Below are 14,737 nucleotides of genomic sequence, written 5' to 3' on the forward strand. Positions count from 1 at the left end.
GTATATAATTATTCACAGTCCTACTTACGTTGAGAATAGTTCTTTTATAGACCCATCATCATCATCATGCGCCATGTCATATGGCACAGGCAATCACGGTCTTTGACCATCATTGTTCTTGGTAAATTTTCCTACAGAAGTCTTCTGGGCAGTGTCTTTACAATGCTGGTCACCCCAGCCATTATCAATACTCTTCAGAGATAGTCTGCCTGGTGTCAGTAGTCACATAACTAGGACTTGTGATGTGCACCGGCTGCTCGTACGACCATCCGCCACCTGCTCCCGTGGCTCCACATGACCCTGATCTGGGGTGGTGGGGTAAAGCAGGTGCTACACCCTGCCCGAGGGTGACCTGCAGGCTAACGGGAGGAATGCCTTACACCTCCTTTGGCAGAGTCATATCTCCACCCCACCACCTACTTTTACATACTACAAATAAAACTCTTATAAAGATAATTTTGTGACTTTCTGTAACATCAGTAAGTTCCAGAGTTCATACCCTGGCGGCATGTTGGTCAATAGCTGGTCAGTTTTCCCCTTCTCCAGTGTGAGTTGTTGTGTCCTCTCTGCAACCACTTCTTCCAAGTGATTGGAATATCTTTCCAGTTTATCCACCATAGAATCTAGAATGGTTATTTCACTGTAAAGGTGAAGGGAAATGTATCAGTGGAAGATCATTCATTCCTGGAGCTCACTCAGTGTGCTCTTGCCTTTCACACTGAATTGGATCTGAACACGAGTGCAACAGCTGAAAGTTCAGTACACGATGCATCACAGTCTTTCTGCTATTGGGTCAACTTCACTCATAAAGAGTAGTAACATAAAAATACAATATAACATATACTTTGGAAAACAGAAGTTAAAACGAAGAGAAAAGCAGTCCAAGGCCCAGGCTGCATCTCTGGAGAGGGGCCAAACCCAGAGGAGCAGGACAAGGTACCTGGAAAAGACCTTCCGTGTTCATTTGTTATGCGCCGTGTCATATGCCGTGGGCGATCTTAGTCTTTCCATGACCATGACTGCTCTTGGCAAACTTTTCTACAAGCGGGGTTCGCCGTTGTTTTCTTCTGGGCAGTGTCTTTACAAGACAGGTGACCCCAGACATTACCAATAATCTTCAGAGATTGTCCGTCTGGCGACAGTGGTCACCTAACCAGGACTTGTGATACGCACCAGCTGATAATACGACCATCTACCGCCTGCTCCCCTGGCTTTACGTGACCCTGATCGGGGGCTAAGCAGGTGCTACACCTTGCCCAAGGGTGACCTGCAGGCTAGCGGAGGAGAGGAGTGTGTTACACCTCCTTTGGTAGAGATGTATCTCCACCCCATCACACAAATAAACTAATAACAGTTCTTAAAAACAGCTACCCAAGTGAGAATGCAAAGCATTGATTTGACCAGAGTTGTTGTGAACTTTCATTATAGAAGTCAATACTGAAGACAGGTGAAGCATCCATCAGTGTCAAGGAGTGAATCTTTAAGACTCACCCTTTGGGGTTTTCCTTTCGCAGTGTATGTTTGATCGATTGAAAGGTTGGCCTTCTGTCTCCACTCTCATCCCAACAGGCTCTCAGCAGGGAAGTAATCCGTTCATTACATTTCTCCGCTGACAGAGTAGGCCTCAGCAGCATTACAGGGCTTATAATTTTACTGATGATTTCTAAATACAATGAAATGAAGAGTGAAATAACATTCTAATCATGTCAAATCTTTTATTTTATTTATTTCTTTAGCAATTCAGTGAGGAGCAGGCCCTTCTGACCCTTCGAGCCAGGCTGCCCTGTGATCCCTGACAACCCTGATTAACCCTAACCTAACCACGGGACAATTCACAATGACCAATTGACCTACCCAGTAGGTCTTTGGACTGTGGGAGGAAACTGGAGTACCCAGAGAAAACTCACACATTCCGCACGGGGAGACATACAGAGACTTCTTACAGAATGGCACCAAAATTGAACTCTGGAAAACCTTCCTCCCACTTTCTAAAGACATAGCAATAGAGTTTATTTCTCAATATAAAGGTTAAAGAAAAGAAACGTTCCTTATGGTTGTCACAGCCAGTTGTGGTAGCGGGGATAAGCTCCCTATTAAATCCTTGCGTGCTCAGTGGAGGGTGCCGATGCTTTTTTGCTGGTGGGGGTGGGGGTTTTCATTGCCTTGCTGCTGTTTGTACATGGAAGGGGGAGTTGTGGTGGGGGGCTTTGGGGCTCTAACTTTTTATCTGTCATTCATTCTTTGGGGCTCTCCTCTGTTTGGTGATGTCTGTGAAGAAAAAGAATTTCAGGATGTATATTGTAGACATTTTTCTGATATTGAATGCACCTACTGTCCTATTGAAACCTATTGAAGGCATGCATTTCAGATAGCCCCGGACAACCATGTCCAGCTTCTGGCCTTCACATGTGGCTTAGCTACTAAGCCCGGCGGAACAGCTTCTACTGACAGGAGAAGGGGCAAAGGCGGATTACTGGCATCTTTAAACCAGTTGCTTTGGGCAGACAGGGCTCATCAGCCGTGAATGACAGCTCACCTAAACTCACCTAGCTGATATCGTGGTTAATATCACCTACCAACCACACTATCTGATATCAAACCTCTGCTGCCTTGCAACTATACCCACTCATGGAGAAACCTTCGGCAGTGAACCTTGAGGGAAAAGCAAGAGACCCTAACATAGCCCTGTGTTGAGTCCAACACTGACTCGCAACACGCCGCTGGGGCCAAACTGTATCAGTCTCTGCCGTTCCTTTGGATTCATCAGCTGTGTGGAGAGGGCATCAGGTCACTCTCCATATTGTACTGCCTGGTTTACGTATCACGTAGGCGGCTGGGACACAACATGCACGGTCGACTCCGACCAGCAGAGGACCTCAATGAGGCAAAAATACAACGACAAGCAGATCAATCCTACAGGTCTAGGCAGTTAAAAGGAAAAGTGCAGAATAAAATCCACGACACCAATAACAATAGATATAAGTGATATAAGACATAACTGTTTTACCTTTTGGGTCCATCTGATAATCATGGTATGGACCATTTTCCCCATGATAAATCAATTCTTTCACAATAATAGCAAAACTGTACACATCTCCTTTCTGGGACCCCCAGGATGTGTATTCGTCAAGACGCAGTAGTTCTGGCGCTGTCCAGTATAGATCTGCCAGAAAACAAATTAAACACATGTGAAGATAACTGTAATTCTCTAAATGCTTACATTTTCTAAGCTACTCTTTAGGGTAATTAAATGTACCTGTATAATCCATATCTTCAAAGATTATTTTCCTTTTGCCTTCATACTGAAGCTCCCACAGCCCAAATGCTGATAATTTGACTTGCATTTGGCTATCTATTAGGCAGGTTGTAGGCTTTAAGTTACCATGAGACTTCAGCGGACTGTCATGTAAAAATATCATACCCTAATTAAAATACAAAACATCATTCAGTCCTTCCGTAGACAACATTTAACACGGCAGTTGAATTTAATAATCATCAGTAATGCAGGATCTGGGAATACCCAAGATGCAATGTTTGTGTAACTAATTAACTTCTGTGATTAAATTTAGAGTTAATGAGACACAGATCTCAGAAATCAGACTTCCAGCAAACCAGTTCATCACGACCTTCAAGAACCCATCTCTTTCAATCCCATTTACCATGGTTTTCTGTGCTTTGGTGATTCAAGTGCTCAAATGAATACTCAGAATTAGAATCAGAATCAGGTTAATATTATCACCGGCATGTGACAAGAAACTTGTTAACTCAGCAGCAGCAGTTCAATGCAATACACAATCTAGCAGAGAAAAGATAATAACAATAAATAAAATAAAAACAGTGTAAGAGTTACTGCCTCCACCATTATTTCAGGTAGGACTTCCTGAATTGCAGCTATTCCCTGGTGAAAAAATTTTTTGTTAAATCCCCTCTAAAACTTTTACCCTTCACTTTAAACCTATGCAGTCTACAGTATGTTAAGGGGCAAAGTTTCTCACTATCCACACTATCTTGGTAATAATTATCATTTTGCGAACCTCCGTCCAGTTACTCTCAGCCTCTTCTGCTCTAAGGAAACAAATCCAATGCATCCACTTTCTTTTTATTAATAAAGCCCTCCAAATCAGGAAGCATTCTCACAAATCTCCTTTGCACACTCCCCAGTGCTACCCTCCTGTAGAGTAGTGACCAGAATTGCACTTAATGTACCAGCTGTGGTCTAAGCAAAGTTTTATAAAGTTGTCCCCCGACCTCCATTCACTTTTATTCCATGTCCTGGCTGATGAATGTATCCCTCATGACTTCTTCAACATTTTATCTGCCTCTGCTGTCAGTTTGATCGATGGACTTTAATACCAAGGACCCGAGCCTTGATCTGATCTGTACGAACAGCGTGTAAGTCAAGATTTTCACTGCATCTTTGTACATGTGACAATAATAAACCAATTCTAATTCCCATTCCTTTGTCTTCAGCTGACTGTTGAGAGGCCAGTAGTATGCCACATGCAAAGAAGATTTGACTCTTTTTCCCCAAGCTTTAGCTACTTGGCCTCAGCTGAACAACCTTCAATGATATCCACCCTCATCTCCTTATCCAATGTTTAAACACCACCCCCAATAATGTCTGGAACCTCTTTATCCTGGTTCATCAGAATTACGACCAGGTTGATTATCACTGGCTTTACAAGATATGAAAATCGTTGTTTTGTAGCAGCAGTGTAATGCAAGGACATAAAAATACTACAATGTACAAAGTACTTTATGCAAAAATGTTGCCAGTCCAGGCCGTCATTCAACTTTGTCCCTAATTTTATTCTATTTAGTTGAGTAAGGAATAACAGTTACCATTTGATCCTGTGAGCATCTGACATCCATAGACCTGAACCTGTCAGCCAAAGTTCAAAGTTCAAAGTAAATTGTATTATCAAAGTACATATATGTCTCGATATACAACCCTGAGATTCGTTTTCTTGTGGGCATACTCAATAAATCTATAGAACCATAACTGTAACAGAATCAAGAGAATACCAGCCCAACAAGAACGTCCAACCAGAGTGCAGAAGACACCAAAATGTAAATGCAAGAAGAAATAGTAATGTAAGTAGACAAGCAATAAATATCAATAACATGAGATGAAGAGTCATCAATTGGTTGTGGGAGCATTTCAGTGATGGTACAAGTGAAGTTGTGTAACGTTATCCACTTTGGTTCAAGAACCTGTTGGTTGAGTGGTAATAACTGTTCCTGAACCTGGTGGTGTGAGTCCTGAGGCTCCTGTACCTTCTTCCTGAAGGCAGCAGTGACAAGAGAGCATTCCTGGGTGGTGGGGTCCCTGATGATGGATACTGCTTTCCTGTGCCTGTGTTTCATGTAGATGTGCTCAATGATTGGGAGGGCTTTACCTATAGTGGACTGGGATGTTTCCACTACTTTTTGTAGGATCTTCCATTCAAGGGCATTGATGTTTCCGTACCAAACAGTGATGCAGCTAGTCAATACATTCTCCACCACCCAGCTATAGTCTCTTATTACACAAATACAGGTGTCTCCCGCTTTTCGAACGTTCGCTTTATGAAACCTCACTGTTACGAAAGACCTACATTAGTCCCCTGTTTTCGCTAACAGAAGGTGTTTTCACTGTTATGCAAAAAGCAGCGTGCACCCCGAGCAGCCGCTCTCCCCCGGAATCAGAACTGCATTCTCGCCAGCATTGCTTAAACACGTGCCTGTGAGCAGCCGTTTGCAAGATGAGTTCTATGGTTTCAGAAAAGCCTAAAAGAGCTTGTAAGGGTGTTACACTTAGCGTAAAACTAGACATAATTAAGCGTTTTGATTGTGGTGAACGAAGTAAGAACTAAGTGAGTTTGGCTTGTGGAAGCTGACGAAGATGATGTTGAAGAGGTTTTGGCATCCCATGACCAAGAACTGATAGATGAAGAGCTGATGCAATTGGAAGAGGAAAGGATAACAATCGAAACCGAGTGAGTAATGATAAAGTACGACTTTAATTTTGAAAGGGTACGTCGGTTTAGGGGATATTTGCAGGATGGTTTGAGTGCTTACAAAGAACTGTATGATAGAAAAATGCACGAGGCTCAGCAGTCAAGCAAGCCTTCCCCATCAGCCACAGCAGATGACGAACCTCAACCTTCGACATCGAGGTAGACAGTCATAGAAGAGATGACCTGCCTGCCCTAATGGAAACAGACAATGAGATGACACAGCAGTGTCCCACCACCCCAACCCCCAGGCCGCGGATAGATACCGACTCGCGGAGAATGCAGCAGTAGCCAGGAGACACACAGCACATCTTTAAGAAAAAAGCCGAAATTAATTAATTAGGTGCCGCCCGACACATAATTGTCGGCCCAGATCAGAGGCGATGCAATTGGCAATCATTCAAGAGGCAGCATTCAAGTCTCTTCAACAGGACTGGTAAGGAAGGGGGAAGATGCCAGAATAAGTAGGTGGGGAAAGGGGGAAGCAGGACAAGCTATAAGGTGAGAGGTGAAGCCAGGTGGGTGGGGGGGGGGGATGAAATAAGAAGCTGGGAGGTGACAGGTGGAAAATGCAAAGGGATGGAGAAGAAGGAATCTGTTAGGAGAGGAAAGGGGATCTTGGGAGAAAGGGAAGGAGGAGGGGCACCTGGGGAACAATTCCTGGACATTTAATGTCATAGAATTACTCAACAGACACAATGGTCCAGGTTCTCTCAATGCCCACTACTGATCTCAGTGACTTCAGAGATAAAATGGGTGGCTCGGTCCCACAGATAAAATGGTACCACAGATAGTGGCCCCACTGTCTAGCAGAGCCAGTGACCCATGTTCAGTCCTCACCTTGAGTGTTGTCTGCGTGGAGTTTGCCAGCTCTCCCTGTGTACAAGATATACAAGGTGTACAAGATGATAAGGGGCATCAGCCAAGTGGACAACCAGAGACTTTTTCCAAAGGTAGAAATGGCTAATATAAGGGGGCATAATTTGAAGGTGATTGGAGGGAAGGATTGGGGGGATGTCAGAGGTAAGTTCTTTTACACAGAGAGTGATGGGTGAATGCAACGCCCTGCCAGAGATGATGGTAGAGGCAGATACATTAGTGACATTTAAGAACCTCTTAAATAGGCACATGGATGATAGAAAGGCGATGTAGGAAGGAAGGGTTAGATTGATCTTAGAGTAGGTTAAAAGTTCAGTACAACATCAACAGTAAATTATCGCCCTTGAAGATTATGGAATTGAAAAACTTACTGATTTAATCAATGACATTTATGAGACTGGAATAATACCAGAGATGAAAAAAATCAATATTTATCACTCTTCCTGTGAAACCTGGAGCAATAGAATGTGAATTACATAGGACCATAAATTAAATGAGTCATATCACCAAGATACTTCTAAGAATTTTGATGACAACAGCTAAAAGTAAGATACAAGCTGAAATGGGTAAAGAACAATGAGGTTTTGTGAAAGACAAAGGTACAAGAAACGCAGTATTGAGGTTAAGGATACTATGAGAACGAGCTATTCAAGTGCAAAGAGATTTGTTTGTTTGTTTCATCGATTACACAAAAGTATTTTATAAAGTGAAGCACAATAAGTTATTTGAACTATTACAGGAAACTCCAGGTCTAGATTCAAAAGACCACCGCCTAATCAGAAATCTGTACTGGGAACAAACTGCCGCTGTAAGAATAGATGGAGAAGTGAGTCAGTTTACGAAAATCAAGAGAGGCGTTAGACAAGGGTGTGTTTTCTCCCCTGATTTGTTTAGTGTGTACATTGAAACAGTATTACAAAAAAAAGACATCTTGGGAATCAAAGTTGACGGTGAAAACATCAATAATTTCAGATATGCAGATGACACTGTGTTAATTGCAAGTACGGAGGAAGAACTACAAAACTTAATTGATATAGTTGTTGAAGAAAGTGCAAAAATGGGTCTATCTATCAATCGCAAGAAGACAGAATGTATGGTGATATCCAAAAAGAAGGAGAATCCTATCCTGCAGGCTGAAAATAAACGGGGAAGACATAAAACAAGTACAGAACTTTTGCTACTTAGGAAGTTGGGTGACATCAGATGGCAGGTGCGACATGAACATCAAAAGAAGAATAGGGATGGCAAAAGACACTTTTGAGCACAAGAGTATACTGACCAACACTAAACTAGGCATGACAACCTGCCTCAGAGTACAGAAATATTACGTTTATCCAGTTATGTTATATGGATCAGAATGTTGGACAATATCTAGTACAGGTGTCCCCCACTTCTCGAACGTTCGCTTTACGAAACCTCACTGTTACGAAAGACCTACATTAGTACCCTGTTTTCGCTTTCAGAAGGTGTTTCACTGTTACAAAGAAAGGCAGCGTGCGATAAAAAAATCAGCACGTGAAAAAATCAGCGCACGATAAAAGGCAGCGCGCGCCCCAAGCAGCCACTATCCCCTGGATTCAGAACTGCATTCTCGCCAGCATTGCTTAAACACGTGCCTGTGAGCAGCCGTTTGCAAGATGAGTTCTGAGGTATTGGAAAAGCCTAAGAGAGCTCGTAAGGGTGTTACACTTAGCGTAAAACTAGACATAATTAAGCGTTTCGATTGTGGTGAACGAAGCAAGGACAAAGTGAGTTTGCCTTGTGGAAGCTGACGAAGATGATGTTGAAGAAGTTTTGGCATCCCATGACCAAGACCTGACAGATGAAGAGCTGATGCAGTTAGAAGAGGAAAGGATAACAATGGAAACCGAATGCAATCGAAGGCAGAAAGTGAAGCAACTGCGTGAGATTTTCGCTGCAATGATAAAGTACGACTTTAATTTTGAAAGGGTACGTAAGTTTAGGGGATATTTGCAGGATGGTTTGAGTCCTTACAAACAACTGTATGATAGAAAAATGCACGAGGCTCAGCAGTCCAGCAAGCCTTCCTCATCAGCCACAGCAGACGACGAACCTTGATCTTCGACATCGAGGCGGACAGTCATAGGAGAAGATGAGCTGCCTGCCCTGATCGACGATGATATGACACCCCCATGTCCCACCACCCCAACACCCGGGCCCCGGACAGATACTGTACCGATTCGCGGAGAATGCAGCAGTAGCCGGGAAGCACACGGCACACCTTTAAGAAAAAGCCGAAATAAACAAGCTAATTAATTAGGTGCCGCCGACACGTAATTGTCGGCCCAGATCAGTGCTGATTTCCAATTGCATCGTTCTGATCTGGGCCGACAATTACGTGTTGGCGGCACCTAATTAATTAGCATGTTTATTTTGGCTTTTTTCTTAGATGTGCTGTGTGTCTCCCGGCTATTGCTGCATTCTTTGCAGCAATGTATCAGGTCGGCGGCCCGGAGGGTGGGGGCCAGTGCACCACCCAACCTGCGATGACTCAGTCTCAGTGTGCTCGGCGCTGTCTTCCCAATTCCGGTAAGTGATACTACACTGTACATACATTATTTCTACTTTATATAGGCTGTGTATTTTTACGTGTTATTTGGTAGATTTGGCAGCCTCATAGCTTAAAGGTTACTGGAGAGCATGTTTATGCCAACAGCGCTTGCGTGAGATTTTCTCCCAAGAGCACTTGCGTGAGATTTTCGCTACGGAGATCTGTGCAGGCAATTATTGTAGAGAAGTATTTCTACTTTATATAGGCTGTGTATTTATCATATCATTCCTGCTTTTACTATATGTTACTGTTATTTTAGGTTTTACGTGTTATTTGTCATGATTTTGTAGGTTATTTTTGGTCTGCGAATGCTCACAAAATTTTCCCGTATAAATAAATGGTAATTGCTTCTTTGCTTTACAACATTTCGGCTTATGAACCGTTTCATAGGAACGCTCCACCTTCGGATGGCGGGGGAAACCTGTAACATGAGGAAACGAATTGAAGCAACAGAGATGTGGTTTTTGAGAAGGATGCAAAGAATATCATGGACGAAACAAATATCTAACGAGGATGTCATGAACAGAGCAAACACAAAAAGAGAAATAGTGTATGGGATCATGAAAAGGCAACGTGACTTCATTGGACATGTGATTAGGAAAGAGGAGTTAGAATGCACGGTAATTATGGGAAAGATTGAAGTGAAGAAAGCAAGAGGAAGGCAAAGACAAATGATGATGGAGACAGCAGCCAGAGAACTGGAAATGAATACCAATGAATTGATCCACTTGACCTGAAACAGGAGTGTGTGGGCCATGGCAGTCAAAGCTCAAAATGGGCATGGCACCTGATGATGATGATGATATTGACGGCCAAAGGGCCTGTACTGTGCTGTCCTGTGTTCTTGCTGTGATAATCTCAGTGATGAGAGGTAGGTTGATTTGCAAAGGTAAGTTGCCCCTGACGTGTACGTGAGTGGAAGGCTCTGAGAAGTGTACAATGGGTTATTGTAGGATTTGTGTGAATGTGCCACATGGTCAGTATAGTCTCGGGGTGCTGCATCACGTAATGACCATGAAGCTAAATTGAAACCTACTTTCCAAGGGCCACAGGAAAGACAAAGCTAACCCTACCTGCAACCAGTCCTGCCTGCAAAAAAACCTGCCAACAGCAATTCCTTCACTTCGAGATATATGGAAAACGGAATGTACAACCCACCGAGTAAAATTAACATGGCCTATGTTTACAATACTGACAGAATGATTTTCCATTCAAAGAGGAATAATCAATTATAGTGGATGCTTTAAAGCTGAATGCATTTTCATCAAGGTAAGTGAATAAAGAAAAATTATTAGGTTACTTTGTGATTATTTCAGACTATGTTGTGCTTTTAGCTTGTGTAGGTCTTACTGAGAATTAGGAGACTCTCCTCCACATTACTCACCAACCTGATTTGAAAGTATCAACATGACTCTATCAGTGAAGGAACATCACTTCCTTTATCACCGCTGGATCTCAGTCCTGGAATTTTTTCTCTTGTGACAAAACTAATAGAGGCAGCCTGAAGAAATATTTGGGAGGCACGGTAGTGTAGTGGTTAGCACAACGCTTTACAGTACCGGTGACCCGGGTTCAATTACCGCCACTGCCTGTCGGAAGTTTGTACGCTCTCTTCGCGACTGTGTGGGTTTCCTCTGAATGCTCTGGTTTCCTCCCACAGTCCAAAGATGTACCAGTTGGTAGGTTAATTGGTCATTGTAAATTGTCCCATAATTAGGCTAGGAGGAAATTGCAGGGTTGCTGGGTGGTGTGGCTCGAAGGGACGAAAGGCCTCTTCCATGCTGTATCTCAATAGAAAAAGGAACATTTGATAGTTCCCAGTATGTATGTGAAGTCCATTACTTCACACCTATTTGATGGAGAATGGATGTGAAAGCACAGAGGAACATCTGGAGAAATTTCTAAAACGCCTGTTCGCTACTGTCGTTACTGTGTGGTCGGGAATCTTTCGGAGGGTAGGCCTCAAAATCCCCGGCCTTGCCTGCTTTTGGCGACCGAGAAGGAGTTCGAATCGTTTGGACAGAGATGGCCCTCAGTACTCGGTGTCGGAGAGCTGATCAGAGCTCGAAGTTTTCGGATGATTCAGAGTCGGACCGTGGTTGGGAATGGCAGGGAGAGTTTTTCTTCCTTCTCCCGTCTGCGTGAGATGTGGGACATTTGAGAGACTTTGAACTTTACTGTGCTCATGGACTTCTTCATCAAGTTATGGTATTGTTACACTGTTTGTAACTATATGTTATAATTATGTGGATTTGTCAGTTTTTTTCAGTCTTGGTCTGTCCTGTGTTTTGTGATATCACACCGGAGGAAATATTGTATCATTTCTTAACGCATGCATTACTAAATGACAATAAAAGAGGACTACATGTCTTCATAATCTAATCTAATCCAAATCTAGCCCATGATAAAACAATTATAAATCTGATCCCAGTTTTGAACACCCTGGCCCATTCTTGGTTAACTGACCTCCATTGGATGGTGTAGGGACTGGTGAGGCCTCAGTCAGGAAAGGCTACAGGGAATGCAGAAGGAAAGGGTGAAACTAAATCCCAACCAGCTGTAGTACTTTGAACAATGGCTGATAACAGAAGGCAGACACAGCGTCACAATGAATCTTTACTAAGGTCAATGCATTGGTACTCACATTAATAATATCAAAGACAAGTAAGAGTTTGAAAATCCAGTCCAGTACAAAATCTATGTTTTTCAGAATATCCTAGAAAGAAAAAATATGGATGAATTGAGTAAAAGGAGGCAGCACGGTAGCATAATGGTTAACACAACGCTTTACAGTACCAGCAACCTGGGTTCAATTCCAGCCGCTGCCTGTAAGAAGTTCGTACGTTCTCCCTGTGACTGTGTGCGCTTCCTCTGGTTGCTCCAATTTCCACCACAGTCCAAAGACGCACTAGTTGGTAGGTAATTGGTCGTTGTAAATTGTCCCGTGATTAGGTTAGGGTTAAATTTGGAGATTGCTAGGCGGCGTGGCCAAAAGACTGGGAGGGCCTGCTCCACAGTATATCTCAATAAATAAATTTTTAAAAATGGAATAGCTAGAAAGTTCTACAGACCTTTACTTCTATTTTAGTGATTGGAAAATGGACATGATGATCAAAAGTTTGCACCTGTGTAAAGACAAGCATCCTTGACAAATGTCTGACTTCTAGAAGCTGCAATTAGTAAATCTGTTGGGTTTTGTTCACTCCCTACTTAAACCTACTACAAACCACACTTCACAACAACACACACAACGCGCTGGAGGAACTCAGCAGATCGGGCAGCATCCGTGGAAACGATCAGTCAATGTTTCGGGCTGAGACCCTTCATCAGGACTGAAGAGGGAGGGGACAGGGGCCCTAGAAGGAAGGTGGGGAGAGGGTGGGAAGGAGAAGGCTGGTAGGTGCCAGGTGAAAAACCGGTAAGGGGAAAGATCAAGGGGTGGGGGAGGGGTTACCAAAAGTCATTGAATTAATGAAAGAGGACATTTGTGATATCCTGGAACAGAAAGCCTCATCCTGGGAGCAGATGCGACGGAGACAGAGGAACTGGGAATAGGGAATAGCACTTTTAGGCCTCCTCTACATCGGTGAGACCCGACGCAGATTGGGAGACCACTTCGTTGAGCACCTCCGCTCCATCCGCCACAACAGACAGGATCTCCCAGTTGCCACCCACTTCATCTCTGCTTCACATTCCCATTCGGATATTACCATATATAACATATAACCATATAACAATTACAGCACAGAAACAGGACATCTCGGCCCTTCTAGTCCGTGCCGAACTCTTACTCTCACCTAGTCCCACCGACCTGCACTCAGCCCATAACCCTCCATTCCTTTCCTGTCCATATAGCTATCCAATTTAACTTTAAACGACAACATCGAACCTGCCTCAACCACTTCTGCTGGAATGTCCATACATGGCCTCCTCTACTGCCATGATGAGGCCAAATTCAGGTTGGAGAAGCAACACCTCATATACCGTCTGGGTGGTCTCCAGCCCCTTGGCATGAACATTGAATTCTCCAACTTCTGGTAATTCCCTCCCCCTCCCTTCCCACATCCCAGTTTCACTCTGCCCCCTCCCCCAACTGCCTATCACCTCCCTCATGGTTCCGCCTCCTTCAACTACCCATTGTGTTTTCTCCTATTCCTTCTTCACCTTTCCTGCCTATCTCCTCCCTGCTTCCCCTCCCCCACTCCTTGATCTTTCCCCTTACTGGTTTTTCACCTGGAACCTACCAGCCTTCTCCTTCCCACCCTCCCCCACCTTCTTTATAGGACTCCTGACCCCTCCCTCTTCAGTCCTGATGAAGGGTATCGGCCCAAAACGTTGACCGATCGTTTCCACAGATGCTGCCCGACCTGCTGAGTTCCTCCAGCGTGTTGTGTGTGTTGCTTTGATCCCAGCGTCCGCAGAGTATTTTGTGTTTACACTTCACAACAAACCCCTTTCTTATGCTTCAACATTAAAAAGAAGTGTTTTAACAAATCGATTAAGTTGTGGGTTTAGAGGAAAGTCTGAGAAGAATTCCGTTGGTGGACAAGATGAAGTGAAGGTAATAGTTGAAGCAGTTGGCCATTTCAGCTATTTAGGGGGTCACGGTAGTGTTGTGGCTAGCACAATGCAAATTACAGCTCAAGGTGTTGGAGTTCAGAGTTCAATTCTGGTGTCGTCTGTAAGGAGTTTATACGTTCTCCCCGTGACTGCATGGGTTTCTTCCAGGTGCTCTGGTTTCCTCCCACAGTCCAAAGACATACTGGTTAGTAGGTTAATTTGTCATTGTAAATTGTCCCATGTTTAGGCTAATGTTAAACAGGTGGGTTGCTGGGCAGTGTGTCTCAATGGACCGGAATTCCGCGCTGTGTCACTAAATAATAAATATCCCTTCCTTTATAAGCAGGAAAAAACACATTACGCAGTGATGCCCCCAATCACTGCCCCCCCAATTCTATTTTCAAGCAGCTTACCAGTAGACTTCCTCTTTTGCAGTACTGCATAATGATAAAATCTTTTGTTGCATCAATGCACACACCGAAGAACATCACCAGATTTTCATGCCTTAGTTCTCGCATCTGGGAAAAAATGCATAGTAATAATTCATTGAGCCAGCCGACAGAAATTGAATGCATGTATATTTTCCTTCAAGTTCATAGATCTGAACCAATGAAATGTAACAGATTAAATTTGCCCTTCAAGTTCCCAAAGCAGAAGTGTATTACAATCATGACTGTCTCCTTCTCAGTTGTTCTTTTGATGACAGAATTAATATAATGTCCTGAGGAGT

The 14,737-nt window shown here is 43.5% G+C and overlaps 1 protein-coding gene across 1 annotated transcript in view; it reads right to left on the reverse strand.

The window, feature by feature from the left end:
• Positions 1–14,737, reverse strand: part of gucy2g (guanylate cyclase 2g) — a 97,209-nt gene that overhangs the window by 44,632 nt on the left and 37,840 nt on the right. Inside the window, exons 11-16 of the mRNA XM_063071119.1 lie at positions 14,421–14,525; positions 12,092–12,163; positions 3,257–3,422; positions 3,008–3,163; positions 1,492–1,663; positions 500–640 (exon numbers count right to left, since the gene is read on the reverse strand). Coding sequence (XP_062927189.1) covers positions 500–640; positions 1,492–1,663; positions 3,008–3,163; positions 3,257–3,422; positions 12,092–12,163; positions 14,421–14,525 — 812 coding nt within the window. The remainder of the gene's footprint in view (positions 1–499; positions 641–1,491; positions 1,664–3,007; positions 3,164–3,256; positions 3,423–12,091; positions 12,164–14,420; positions 14,526–14,737) is intronic.

The sequence above is a fragment of the Mobula hypostoma genome, chromosome 19, assembly GCF_963921235.1.
Source record: "Mobula hypostoma chromosome 19, sMobHyp1.1, whole genome shotgun sequence".
Classification (NCBI taxonomy): Eukaryota; Metazoa; Chordata; class Chondrichthyes; order Myliobatiformes; family Myliobatidae; genus Mobula; species Mobula hypostoma.